At 53.1% G+C, this 13,967-nt stretch overlaps 3 protein-coding genes across 3 annotated transcripts; 2 read left to right on the forward strand and 1 right to left on the reverse strand.

Annotated features, from left to right (window-relative positions):
* Positions 1-539: 539 nt before the first annotated feature.
* NEUTE1DRAFT_75517 (uncharacterized protein) lies at positions 540-5,396 on the forward strand (the record flags this gene model as incomplete). Its single annotated transcript, XM_009849426.1, has 2 exons — positions 540-1,251; positions 1,327-5,396. 2 exons carry the CDS (start codon positions 540-542, stop codon positions 5,220-5,222), a joined length of 4,608 nt encoding a protein of 1,535 aa, XP_009847728.1.
* Positions 5,397-7,807: 2,411 nt separating this feature from the next.
* On the forward strand, positions 7,808-9,893 carry NEUTE1DRAFT_143865 (uncharacterized protein; the record flags this gene model as incomplete). Its single annotated transcript, XM_009849427.1, has 4 exons — positions 7,808-7,922; positions 8,056-8,913; positions 8,978-9,507; positions 9,596-9,893. The coding sequence occupies 4 exons, from the start codon at positions 7,908-7,910 to the stop codon at positions 9,858-9,860; spliced, it is 1,668 nt and encodes a 555-aa protein (XP_009847729.1).
* A 929-nt stretch (positions 9,894-10,822) lies between these two features.
* On the reverse strand, positions 10,823-13,465 carry NEUTE1DRAFT_75523 (uncharacterized protein; the record flags this gene model as incomplete). The annotated part of the gene is made up of 5 exons (XM_009849428.1): positions 10,823-11,798; positions 11,865-12,191; positions 12,262-12,485; positions 12,688-12,905; positions 12,971-13,465. 5 exons carry the CDS (start codon positions 13,387-13,389, stop codon positions 11,154-11,156), a joined length of 1,833 nt encoding a protein of 610 aa, XP_009847730.1.
* Positions 13,466-13,967: the final 502 nt, after the last annotated feature.

Raw genomic sequence — 13,967 nt, forward strand, 5'->3', positions numbered from 1 at the left:
ATACACGAACAAAAACACCTGAACCACCCCCTGGCCCCAAGAAAATATTCGTGGCCCACCATCACATTTCACCCATACTCAACCACTTACACACCAGCCCCGATGCGGGGCCCATGGTTCCCACGAATTGAAAGACTAACTAGTAGTAGAGCATCCATCCAGGGACTACTGAACCATCATTCCTTTTTCTCAGCCTCTTTCTTCCAAATTCTTCCGTCCGTTTGTGCTTCCGGTCATCATGGACATTGCTTAATCTACACGCTACTGTCAAAAAATTGTCGGGTACCTTAGCTCCCGGTGGAATACTGATACGGGATCAACACTTAATTGCCACGGGCAGGATCGAGCACCGGTGTTCCGCTATACGACTAGGCTTCTCCCGCTGCGCTGGTCACAGCCTCCCGTCCCTGAACACATACTCCCAGCGCGGTAGACTTTGGTTGTGTTACTCCTGCACAGCATTCATGTCGTGGACCACGGAGCAAGAGTCTTAGTATGGTCAAATTAGCCGGCCTTCCTCTGTGGAATATAGGATCACAATGGCTTCCGAAAGACCAGGACTTAGTCTTTCAGGCTTGCCAGCTGATAGCAGGCTCAAGAATCCCGGTACTATAGCGCCACCCGGTTCCTTATTGTTGAAGAAGAGAGGAGGAGAGCCAAGCACCGAACGTGCCAGGACACTACCACAGCCCAAGATGCCTAGTAGGCTACCGCAATCTTTGCCGCAACGGCGACCCTCCGATACCCAACCGGAACCCATTCAGCCTCGGGTTACAGCTGGAATCAAAAATTCAAAGGCTTTGGGCAACACCACGTTGATTACATCAGCAGCATCCAGCCGACTACCCGCGCCGACCATGAAACCTCGAAATGTGCTGAGGAGGAAGAACTCAGGGCTATCACAAGAAGTAGTGAACAGCATCCGCAAAGGCTCCCGAGACGAGACTGGAAACCATGCCAAAACAAGGCCGTCCTCATCGTCTTCCAACCCCCGGTCTCAGACCTCAATCGACTCCTCAGCCAGTTCGCGCTCCGAACTCAACCCAACAATGAACACGATGGAAATCCAAGCAACTCACCAAGTCGAAGTTGCGGCAGGCGCGCCGCAAGCACCAACATTATACCCAGAGCTGGACAGATATCGCGACGTCAAAGCGCCAGCCTGCAATGGAAGCCTCAGCATTGAGGTGCCGTACCTGCTAACAACTCACGATCTCCCTCCCCCTACGCCCTTGTTCTCCGGATCTAGCAGTCAGATGAGTGGCTTCAGCAGTAGTCCATGTACAAGATTCTCCGAGTCACCAGGACCTGGTCCGTATAGTCGAGACACCACGCCTACGTCCATGTCCTCTCAGTCCCCTGGTATGGTGGCGCCTTTACGATTCCCCGGAGCTGGCGTCAGGATGAGACAGGTTGACTCGACCCAAACAAGACCGCCTGTCAGCAGAAGAAGAGGAGGAAGCATATCGAATGAGTTGGATCTTGTCAGCGCTGACCCTCAGGGTTTACCATCAGTCAGGGAATCCTTGACCTCGTCGTCATCCAACTCGACAGTCCGTGAGCTTGAGAGGAAGGATTCCAAGAAGAAGAAGCAGTTATCACCCCTTGCGCCTAGCCCACCACTACGTATTTCGTCACACAAGTTTACGAAAAGCCACGATGGAAGTTTATCCGCACTAAGGCCCTGGCGTGCGCCACCGACCCAGCCAACGGCACCAGCAGCGGCAGCAGCAGCGCAACTTTTGCCAAAGCCAGCCTCTTTCTCTCGACCTCGTCCCGCCCAAGCTGCCCAGCAGGCTGCGCCGCCTAGAGGGCAGCCTCCTCGCCGCCCGAGCAGAGATGGAACTCCGGACCTTCACTCTCAACTAGGTCTGCCCGTGCCCGTTATTCAGAGTAACTTGACATCTGCGCCATCTGAAAAGAGATCAAGCCGACTTCTGGCACCAACAACCATCGCCAGGCCTGGCTTGCTCTCATCAACTTCCGACACGCACATCCATCTCCTAAGGCCATCCATAACCAGAGAGGCAACACCAGCCCCAAAAATGTCCAGGATGGGGGCAGATGCAACTACCATCAAGGCCGAATCAGGAAGAACTACTCGTACGCCAAGTCCTGGTGTATCGACCTTAAGACGCTTCCCCCTTTTCGGACGACGGACAAGGACAACCCAAGAGGTTCCTCAACAGAAGGATGAGAAAAAGCCGCCCAGGAAGGGCCCTGCCGCGGGAACTGGCCACGAAGGCTATGGGCGCGTCGGGCCAGCACGCCGTAGGAGTAACAGCCTTGCAAACACCGGCCTAGCGATCCCTGGGACGATGAGCTCGCAAGAGAGTATCGGGACTAACGATTCCTTCTTGTTGGAAAGGATGGCACCTGTCGTTATTGCAGGCGGCGAAATCATTGAAAACAGGAATGTTGGTTCGGAAATGAGCCGGACGGAAAGCAGCCAAAGTATCACGCGCGAACGACCCAGCGTGGAACCGCAGAACGGCTCGCAAGTCTCTCTTAACTCTATCCCTCGGAACACACTATGGCCGTCTGCATTCCCTCGCGCTGGTCAACATACCCAGAGCTCGTCTATCAGCAGCTGCAGACCCTCTGAAAGTAGTGAGTCTGAGGCCCCAGTCCTCAAATCGACGTTGGCTTTGCGGAGATCTATACAAAGGTTGAAGTCTGGAGAGAAGGAACCCCCGAGGATTCCGGCTCCTATCGTCACTCAACCCCATGTTACGTCTCCCTCGATTACTAGTATTGACGCCAGTGTCCTCGTGACGGACGACTCCATGCTGGCCCCGTCGATCGACGCCGCCCAGGGCATCAAGGCATCAGAAGGATCCAAGAACCTTTCTGGACCCAAGCGTCTGATGAAGCGAGCTCGTTCTCCGCGAAAATGGAACTTCTTTGGAAGGAATCACAGTCAACCTGCTCCGGAGACGAAGAAGGTGGACATTCCAGAGAATGCAGCTCCGGTGGCTGCTGTGGCGGCTACAGTCAAGGTCGTCCAAAACAAGCCGTTAGCATTCTATACTATGATGGACTCATCTGAGCAGGAAGATACCGATATCCCGGACTTGGAGGAAGTTCTTCGCGAAGCGAAGAGCTCGGATTCTCCAACTCACAAGCAAATCCCTGACTTGCGGAACAAGGAAGTGGAGGAGCGCCGACCTTCCGTGACGCAAGAGAATGCGCATTCAAGCTTTTTAACTTCAGAAGCCAGCGCCCAGGTTCCATCGGTCGTCGAGTTCGAACACATGTCACCGGTTAAGTTTTCTAAGCTTCCAACGCCTTCGTCGAGGCCTTCATCTGTTGCAACGCAGGCCGGAATCACCACCAGTCCTGTACAGGGCCGCCCGAGCCGACTTGCTCAGGTCGGTCGGATTCCAAAAGTCGTCAGTGCTCGTGCCGAACAAATATCACCCAAGAGTTTCTCTCGGCCGTTCCACAGACTTAGTACTCAAGTCACGCCGTCTAAGATGGACCTTCGGGATGCATATTCCGTAGCCAAGGGACCTAGTCCGCCCAGGCCATCGACGCCTGTCCGTGTGGAGCCAGCGACGACCGCTGAAATGGAGACCCCGACGCTAACTCGAATTTCGGGATCGATGCTTCCAACTTACCCCAGCGAAATTAGACAAGAGTTTCTCTCATTTTCACCAAGGAAGGGTTCACTGTGTACCACCAATACCACAACTTCTAGCAGCTCCGGAGGATTCAACTTTGCCGAGGCTACTGCAATCATTCCCGAGCCTGGTGCACCATTGGCCGAGGACGAGATTTGGGATGAGTATGATGACTTGTTTGGGGACGAAAGGTTGAGGCAGCCTCCATCCACACGATCGTCTTTCGGGAACCAATTTCACTTGGAGAAGTATACGGCGACCCCAACTCGACGCATCGAACCACCCCTGGAATCCCCAACTCTTCGCTCTCAATTCCAAGAACAACAGGTACAAAGTCTTACCCAAATTATGCACTCGCAAAGAATACCCGTCAGTTCTAGCGTCTATAGTTCCGATATGGCTGAGAAGGTGAAGCAACTCCTGGCCGATCATCCCAGCCCGAGGTGCTCGTTGGAACCTGACGTGTTCAGAGAGTCAGAGATGCAGCGGCAGGGTGAGGCTGTGTGCAAGCAGTCGGAACTAGAAAAAGAGGTTGAGACTGAAAAGCAAACCAACAGCCTTCCTGTTGATGATTCACGTCGATCCGACTCGAGTCGTTGCAGTCAAAGTTCGGAGGATGGCTCGCCGCTTGCCTTGGTCAATCTACGCGTCGGGTCCATGACGGTCAGCAAGTGGCTTACCTTTGGGCATGTGCTCTTCAGTCCGGTCCGAGATGAGCTGCTCAACGACGTAGGCTCACTGAAGCGTCCTTCCATCCTCGTTATTGACGGTCTTGGCAACGACGACTGGTCTTTCTATGCAGCCGAGACGTATCCAGCAGCAACGTTCTTCAACCTTTCGCCTCGTCCGCCTCGTCCAGCTGCTCGTAATGGCTCAACTGGTCTCCCTCTCAGTCCTCCGAACCACTACCAGGCACAGTACATGTCACACACTGGCAAGTTTCCTTTCGGCGCAGAGAGTTTTACGGCTGTAGTATTTCGCTTCCCGGTTGCGGCCCCCGAGGCACATTATCGGAATATCATCTCAGAGGCTCGGCGTGTCCTCAAGCCTGGCGGCTACATTGAGCTTTCGATCCTGGATGTTGATCTGAACAATATGGGCAACCACGGGCGTAAGGCTGTCCGCCGCCTGAAGGAACGCATCCATGCCAAATCCCCTGATGTCAGTCTTGGGTCGACCTCGGATCTCATCCTCCGACTACTTGGCAGAAAGGGCTTTGCCGATCTCAAGACTTGCCGTGTTGGCGTCCCGGTCGTTAGTGTCATTCCACAAACGCCTGCAAGCGAGAACGGTAAAAGAAGCAAGGCCGCTACCAAGGGCAAGTCCATGAAGGATGAACGCAGCCTTCCCGAGATGATCAGCGACGGAAGCCCTGTAGCAGATGAAAGCATCACCAAGATGGTGGCGAAGGTGGGACAATGGTGGTACAGCCAGTGCTATGAGAGCGCTGCTAGTACCGACATTGGCCCAGGAACCGTCGGAAGCATGTGGAGAGACAAAGCACTCCTCGCCGAGTGTGAGGAATGGGGCACGAGTCTCAAGCTCATGGTCTGCCACGCCCGAGCTCCTGATGGGAGACCTCGCCTTGCAAGCATCTGATTTTCTTTGTCATTCTCCCCACCTCACTTACGCTTCTACCCGGCATGTCTTTCATTACTCGATACTCATGATAGAAGGAGAAGATTGAAAAGACAGAAAAGATGAAAGAGGGCGCGAGCCCAGCTGTGCAACAACACTGCATCATACACCACGAAAGAAGTCGTTCATTCGGCATATCACGACACATATTACATTTTCTTTCTGGGGGAGGGGGGGGTTCCAAAGCTGTTGGCATACAGGACAATAACTTTGACTCCACTTCCGTTGTCCTTATTTTCTCTTGTCATTTCCTCAGTCGACTGGTACGAATGGATGGAACGTTTTCCTGGTTTTCAGAGAGGTCGCCTTGACGGCTACTTTCTTATCAAGCTGTTTGGGTAGTTGGGATATAATGGTGATGAAAGGGGGAGGAAGAAAAGCCATTGACTGGTATTTGATGATATGGCGCAGGCACGTCGTTCTATTTTTCCCTTCTTTTTTTTTTCCCCTCTCGTTTGTTTTACTTTTCTTTCTTTCTTGTAACGACGTAATGTGCGGGTTTCATGACGACGGACAGGAAAAAAAAGGCAAGAGAGAGATCAGGAAAGATTCTGAGATCTGTCATCACTGACTGGCAAGCAAACTGGCGTTAAAAGGCAGCGTTTGATTTTGGAGTTTTGTCACTTTTTGTTGTCGAGTTCAAAGCATGATACCTGATGTATGAGAAGGAGGAGATGAGACAGAATAGAAGATTAAGATGAGATGGAGTGTGGAAAGGATCATCAGTTTATACCCGTAGTATTTTGTATGTCAGAGGAGGAAGGGGCATATGTTTACATAGGTAGCGAAGCAGGCAGGCAGAAAGGCATCGTGAGATGTTGACAATGAAATGGGAATACATTGGATACAGCAACTCGCGGATTGGACTTCTAGTAATGACAACAACCACGATTGGGATGTCGGATTCAGTCAACATGATAAAGTGAAGCTTTTGATGAAATCAGCTTGTTGGTTCTCGCCAAGTCCCCGACCCCCCTTTCTACCCAGCTCCGATATAGATAAAAAAAAAAAAGGGGGGGGGGGGGTCTGACACCTCACTGTAAGTTACAGACGCCCTATGGATAGCAGCTAGGTTACCCCAGAAGAACTCCGGTTAGGGTGTTGGTACTTTTTACGGGCGAGTCTTGTAGTGACCTCTACGCACTATGTACCTATCTGTTAGCGCCCGGATTGCCTTTCGTGCCGATATAAGATCAGTACCTCCAGACCCAACAGTTGAATTTCCGCCTCTGTTACCTCTAGTACACTCTGATAAGCCCGTAATCCGACCCATGCACCGGTAAAACCTCGAGAAATCTTACATTCCAGTTCTCGCGAATATGCCCCCTTACCACCCTTTTCCACACATCTACACATCCACATCCACTTACACTACTATTCACTATACCGCGAGGTGAGACTACCTCTATTCATATGTCCGCTCTCGCGCGCGGTAGGGCTGGTCCTACTCTCCGAGGGCGAATAGGCCGTACACGTAGGCCAGCAAATAAATTCGTCTACATATGTGTGCCGGTTGGTGTATGGACCCTGTATACGGGCTACTCTATAAATCTTACACCCAAAGGAAGGGCAGAGGCAATGCCGCCCCAAACACTCGTTTCTTATCAACTGGCATCACATAGGTATGCATTGCGATACCTCGAGCACGCAGGGTTGCGCATATGCATCTTGATTTTTTTGTTTAGTAAAAATAGGTTTGAATGGACATCAATTCACCGAGGTTTCCGTATCCTTTGTACCTCTAGTGTAAAAAGAAGCATCGCAGAATGGGCAACGGGGGCTCCGCGATAGGGGAAGGTTTCACTCGAGATTCGAGAACATTTCTTTAGGTCGCTGCTGTTAGTGATTGCACCTGAATCTAGTGCATGCTCTAACAATAGCCGTTGAGTTGATCTCGTTCAGGCCCCGTGCGAGGTCCCTTGGCGGGGCTCGGCCGACCCTGCCGACGTGGGTGAACCTTGTTGGGTAAATTTCCCCAGATTCCACTTCTTGCAGAGGCCGCGGGCAGGCATCTTGACCAAATGCCCGATCAATGGGGGGCGCCCGAAGAAGCTGACTTTCCCAGTTCCCTCGGGAGGGAGACTTTTGCTACACTACTACCTCATCGCTTCGCTCAGTCGCAGTGTCAGTGGCGACCTGGTCCCTGGCGAACCAACTTGTTTCTCTTTTGGATATATACAACTTGACGAGTTTCCTGTGCTGCATCCGACTCCCTACCTAAACCTCACCGAACGAGTCCCGTCGACCCTGTCAGCACCGCCCATCACCAACATCGAAACTCGAGTACCGCCTCCGTACCGGACAGTTGACAAACCCCACGCACACGGACGCACACATCCTTCGCGAATCGAGATTAACATACTGGGATAGCTAGCTTCTCGACTTTACAACCAAGCCTTGGCAAGGGATATCTCGAACTTCGACGAGTGGTTCGACAGACCGACCGTTCCGACATGCTCTAAGATGGGCATAGAGCCGCAGCAGGGCCACCTCCTTTCGTTCAGTAGCAGTAGTAGTTGTAGCCGGGACGCCAAAGCCCTTGATCACACTCGACAACGAACGAGGTAGTAGACGTTGGCTGTTAAAAAAGAAACTCCAGCAGGTCCAGAGAGGCCACAGATACATAATACCAAAGTCTTATTCAAGATGACGCGACGAATTGTAGGTCATCTCTACTTCCATTTCTCTCGACTCTCTTTGCAAATGCTGTAGCAGTAGCTACGAAGAAGGTTGTGAAGCTGTCTTTAATATCAGCAAACCAACCAGGCTAACTGACCCTTTTTCCCTAAACCAGGTCCGCAACATCATCCAAATCTCCACCGCCGCCGTCATCACCTTCATCCTCATCTTCTTCCTCGACCGCAACTTCCGCGTCCTCCCCAACGCCATCCACGAATACCTGCCCACCCATCACGCCGGCCTCGTCATCACCGACATCACCGTCACCACCTGCACCAGTTACAACCCCTTTTCCAGCTGCGACCTCGACACCTCGGTCTGGCACCGCGTCGACAAGGACCTCCACCTCGGCAAGACCCTTTTTTCTCATGCCTACCTCCATGTTAGCCGCAAGCGCGAGGAGGAGCTGAAGGAGGGCGATAAAGTAGTCGTGGACGTGACCGTCGGCCGATTGGACCCTAGCGTGGCCGACGCGGAAAAGGCCGCGGCCAAGGGCCTGGATATCAAGAATGAGAAGTGGGAGTCTAGGCCGGCGGGCCTGTGGGTGAAGCGGTCGTCCAAGAGAGGGGCAAGTGATTCCAAGAACGCGGTGACCGGGATTGACGTGCTGTTTGGCGACGATGCGGTGGAAGCTAGGGATGCGTGGAGCATGACGGGCACGCCGTTGTTGCTGGATGTTGGGCGCAGCGTGCCCTCTGCCCATCTGACGGTACGGAGGGGAGTGGAACACCCGCCTGTGAAGCCGGTGTTGAGGATTCGGGATAATGGCAAGTTCAAGATTGTACAGTTGGCGGATCTGCACTTGAGCACGGGCGTGGGAGCGTGTCGTGATGCGCTGCCGGAGGGGCAGAAGTGCGAGGCGGATCCCAGGACGCTGGACTTTGTGACGAAGATTTTGGAGGAGGAGAAGCCGGATTTGGTGGTGTTGAGCGGGGATCAGGTCAACGGCGAGACTGCGCCGGATACGCAGACGGTAAGGGATTCCGTCGTATCCTGATATCTGGAAAACGCCCGCGGCTAATACTCATTCTTTCTAGGCCATCTTCAAGTACGCCCAAATCCTCATCAAGCACAAGATCCCGTACGTCTCCATCTTCGGTAACCACGACGATGAAGGCTCCATGTCGCGGGCCGCCCAGATGGACCTGATCGAGACCTTTCCCTATTCCCTGTCTCGCGCTGGGCCCGAGAGCATCGACGGTGTTGGTAATTACTTCATCGAGGTGCTGGGGCGCGGCTCGTCTAGCCACTCGGCGCTGACGGTATACCTGCTCGACACACACGCCTACTCACCCAACGAGCGCAAGTACCCGGGCTACGACTGGATCAAGCCCAACCAGATTGAGTGGTTCCGGCAGACGGCGCAGGGACTCAAGAAGAAGCATCGCGAGTACACGCACGTGCACATGGATGTCGCGTTCATCCATATCCCCTTGCCGGAGTACCAGAATGGAAGGAATTTGACGCTGGTGACGTCGTGGAAGGAGCCGACTACGGCGCCAACGTTTAACTCTGGCTTTCACGATGCGTTGGTGGAGGAGGGAGTTGTGATGGTGTCTTGTGGACAGTGAGTCTCCCTGTCAAGCTTCATTTTTTTTTTTTTTTTCCTCTCCTGTCAAATCCAGAAGCACGCTAACATTCCCCCCTCCCCACAGCGACCATGTAAACGAATACTGCGCCGTAGACTTCAAAGAGGACGGCAAGCCCGCCCTCTGGATGTGCTACGCCGGCGCGGCCGGTTTCGGCGGTTATGCCGGCTACGGAGGATTCCACCGCAAGATCCGCGTCTTTGACTTTGATATGAATGAGGGCCGCATCAACACGTGGAAGCGAGTCGAGTACGGCGAGGACGTCGACAAGAAGATTGAGGAGGTCATGATTGTCGATGGTGGACATCCGGTTATGCCTATGCAGGACTAGGATGAAGACTATAAACAAGAGTTGGAAAGGGTAAAAAAAAAAAAAGAGAGTTTGTCTGTGGTATTTACAACCGCTTCGCCGTCACCATGTCACCTCACTGTCTCAACATCTCAAAAGTAAAAACGCCACGCCGTCAACGCCGTAACCCGACTCCGAGCCTCGAATAACGACTTCACCAGCTCCATTAACCCCTCGCGCCCTTTCCGCCCCAAAACAAACATGTGACATGTGCAAAAACACCCGCGATGCAGGGAGGGTTCGACAGGGTTGACACGAGCCGGCACAAGTCATCACAAATGCCCTTTGAGCACAGATCTTACGACTAAAGCAAAGACGGTAGTTCAATGCATGAGGACTGTCAGGGGAAACAAGAAAGAGCACCAGGTGGTTACCACAGCAATGTTTGTATCACCTAGTCAACGAGTGCGTATGCAAACCCTATCTTACCAAGGCTTTGGGTACATACTGGTTTTTACTAGTAGCGCTGGCCTGGTAAGGAGATGGCTTCCTTTATTTGGTTGTTAAGGATCATGAGATAGGGACTGGGATAACATCGTTGGGTTTGGCTCGTTGGGAAGAATCACGAAAGACAGAAAATTATCATTAACGGACGGATATCGATTGGGTTAGTTATCCGAGGAATGTAAATGGCATGAACTAGGAAGCCTGTTCAAGTAATACAATGAATCCCATGCTGTGCTACAGTACTCATCAGTGCCGTGACTTTTTGCAGACGGGCAAACCATTATTTAGCAGGGAAAGAGGATAGGGGGGAGAGAGGGGGGAAACGGCATCGTTGGGAGCTACAGAATCCTGACTCTTTGAAATGGGTGTACGTTAACACAGTTCATATTCACTCGACTGGACAGGATGGCGAGTCACGACTTCTTCAAGGGTAAATTTCTTTAAAGAACTTCTTTTATCCGGGGACTACGTCTTACTGTGTTCAGTTCTCAAGTATCCAAGGGGCTTTCTTGGTCTACCCCACGAACAACATGATTTTCATTTTCATTTTCTCTTTTTTTCTTTAACGTTATAATCAAGGAAACCTAGGATCTTGATCTAGCACCTTCTTTGTGTACAGTTAGTTCGTGCTGTCTCTAACAGCAACTTGAAAGAAAAACACCTGCAAACCCTGCGCAACCATATGGTTAAGTTAATTCATGCTAGCGCGTTCTGACATCGTTTGAGTGAAACCTTGTTAATCAAGTGAATACCCTGTCAGTCAGTACACCATTCCATTTCAACTTGTCCGACCCAGCATGCATCTGGTTAGTTGTTACTCAGTGCCCTTCAAGCACCGGGAGGGGGAGGCGGAGGGAGATCCATGGGAGGCGGAGGAGGCGCTTCAGCTGCCGGAGGGGGCGGGGGAGGAGCTGCGTTGGCATATTGCTGGATAAGAGCGTTAAGCGGTCCGGACAGGCCGGGAGGAGCTCCGGGAGGCGGAGGAGGCAATCCAGGAGGCGGGGCAGCGCCCATACCGGGAGGAGCACCATAGCCAGGATAACCACCATAAGCACCAGGATACGCCGGAGCCGTGGGGATCGCCGGGGCAGAAGGAGCGCCCGGGGGAGGCTGGTGCCAAGGGGCCGGGCCGCCACCACCCGAGGAGCCTCTGCCGTAGTCGTCATGCCTGCGATCGCCGCCATAGTAGCTGTCTCCTCTGTCGCGATCATCGTGCCTGCGCTCGTTACGATCACGAGCCCAGGGAGCCGGGCCACCAGAGGGTCCGCTGGGAGGGCCACCGGGGCCACCGGGACCACCTTCGTGATCACGATCCATGTTGCGAGTACGCCAGGGAGCAGGGCCGCCAGTGGGTCCCCGTTGCCAGGGCTTAGCATCGCCGTTGCCACCGCTGGGACCATTGCTGAAAGAGCCGGGGCCAGCTTCGATACGGGCAGGAGCAGCGCCGGTACCACCGAGTTCTTGCATGAGTTGCTGGTACATGTCAGTATATTGCTCGCAAGAAAAAAAAAGAGAAAATCAGAAAGGGGTTGAACAAACCTCGTACTCGCGGTCCACGGCATCGCCGCCACCACTGCTACCGATACGACCAGCAGTCCGGCCAGCACCGGGACCATCGTTCCTCCAGCTTGCACCCCTCTGCCTGTCAGGACAATCCCTAGCCATATGGCCGGCATTACCGCAGACACGGCAGATAATGTTGGCAGTGTAGTTCTGCTTCTCAGGGCAATCATATTTACGATGACCGATCTGGCCGCAGTTCTGGCATGCTTGGTTTTCGTCGTCACGCAAAGTACCGTTGAGGGCAGCAAGCTCACGCAACTGGTTGCGCTTGAGCTCGTTCTGGCCTTCAGGGATCGAAGCAGCCTGTAATAACAGTTAGCGGGTGCATCAACGCAAAAGGCGGGGAGAGGGGGGGGGGGGGAGGGAAACGTACTGTCTCAATAATATTGTGAATCAGCTTCTTGGCTTTGTTCACCTTCTCTTCGGTATCTGCCATAATGAGACAGTGCAGGTCCTCTTCCTGGTTGCTGGAGTGGGCGGCGTCAGAACGGCCCTTGCCCTCCTTTACGGAGCCCTTTCCACGAATGGCAATCTTGGCGCCAGATTCTGTTTCCATCTTCTTGAGTGTATTGCCACGAGGACCGATAAGCAAACCAACTTGAACAAGGAAGAGCTAAGTGTTAGTATTGTTATCATGGAAGTCATTTGTTTTTCGGGTTAGAACGTTTCAACATAAGCAACTTGCAAGGCACAAACGGCAACCGTTTCTAGAAGCGCTGGGTTCATGCCTGGCAAAATACCAATGAGGGCGAGGGGAGGTTAGGAGTCAATAGGGAGTTTGGAGGGTTAGTTATCATACTGAAGTTAATCTCTGGGTAGTCGTTAACCGGGACGTAGACCTTCTCCTGGGTCTTTGTAGGTCTACGGTAGTCCGAGGGCGGGTGATAGTTAGGGATCGTCTTCATGGCCTTCTCGATGAGCTTGTGGCGCTCATCCTCGAGCTTCTTGCGGTAACGGTATTCGCGAGTGTTGACACGGCGACCATGGTTGTCGTACTGGGGAGCAGGAGAGGGTGATCTGGACAAACACGACGGGTTAGTCAAGAGTTTCCGAGACGGCAAAAGTGAACATGTGCAGCATACCTGTCTCCATCAGCAGGAACGACATCGTCGATCTTGAGTTTTTGGGTGATTTCCTCGATGCGCAGGTGCAGGGTGTAGGCCTCCAATTGTTCGCTCGTCATATTAGCGACGATGGCGGTAGGGAGGCCCATCAAGCCGGCGGCCTTGTTTTCGGTCGCTTCACCCCAGCGGTTGCGCTTCTTGCGGCGCTTGGGACCATCCTCAGATCGTTCGGGGCTGCGGCCGCGCTTGACGTCGCGATCATTGCTGTAGACGGGCCCGTCTCTGTCTCTGTCTCTGTCTCCGTTGGTGACGGATGATGGGGCGGATGGTGTTACGCTGCGAGCGCCATCCTCTTCCTCTCCGTCGCCAGCAAAGCGGCGCCTGCTTCCCAACGGTATGTTGTTGGAACCCGTGATTCCTTGGTTCCTCCACGACATTGTGATGGTTGATGAGGTCGTTCTATGTCGGGGGATCCAAATAAACAGACGACCAGAAATTGGTTGACAATGTGATGTGGTTTCGGTTGGGTGCAAAAGAAAGAGGTGGTTGGCTGGTTGCAGTGAAGGACGACGCGCTAACGGGAGGCAAAGTACAAAAGACAAGTGGGGCGGGATCCCGCATTTGCCTTAGGTAAGCGAGCAGGTGCAAACACGCGCTGGACTTGGTGATGTTCCAGGCCTTCACCACAGCAGTGCCCGCTGTTATTGGCCGCACGTGACCGCTACAATTGAACTTGGTTGCTTTCGTCTGAACTTCCAACAGTCTTCATCTTGGGACAGAATTTCAAGTAAACATTGCCTGAGCTTCGGGCTATTTTATGTAACGGAAGTTACTGACTGGCTAATCCAAATATGGGTTGGCAAGCGCGCATTGGTTTCCATCCCGACGGTCACATCTCAGGCTAGTCCATATCACCAAACATCATCGTGGACTATGGAGAAGGCCTGGCTGAGCCTCGTGAGTGCCACGAGCCATGTTACCACTACCTCCTTGTTCGAACTCGTCATATCAAGTC

This window comes from Neurospora tetrasperma (genome assembly GCF_000213175.1).
Source record: "Neurospora tetrasperma FGSC 2508 unplaced genomic scaffold NEUTE1scaffold_1, whole genome shotgun sequence".
NCBI classification, from domain to species: Eukaryota; Fungi; Ascomycota; class Sordariomycetes; order Sordariales; family Sordariaceae; genus Neurospora; species Neurospora tetrasperma.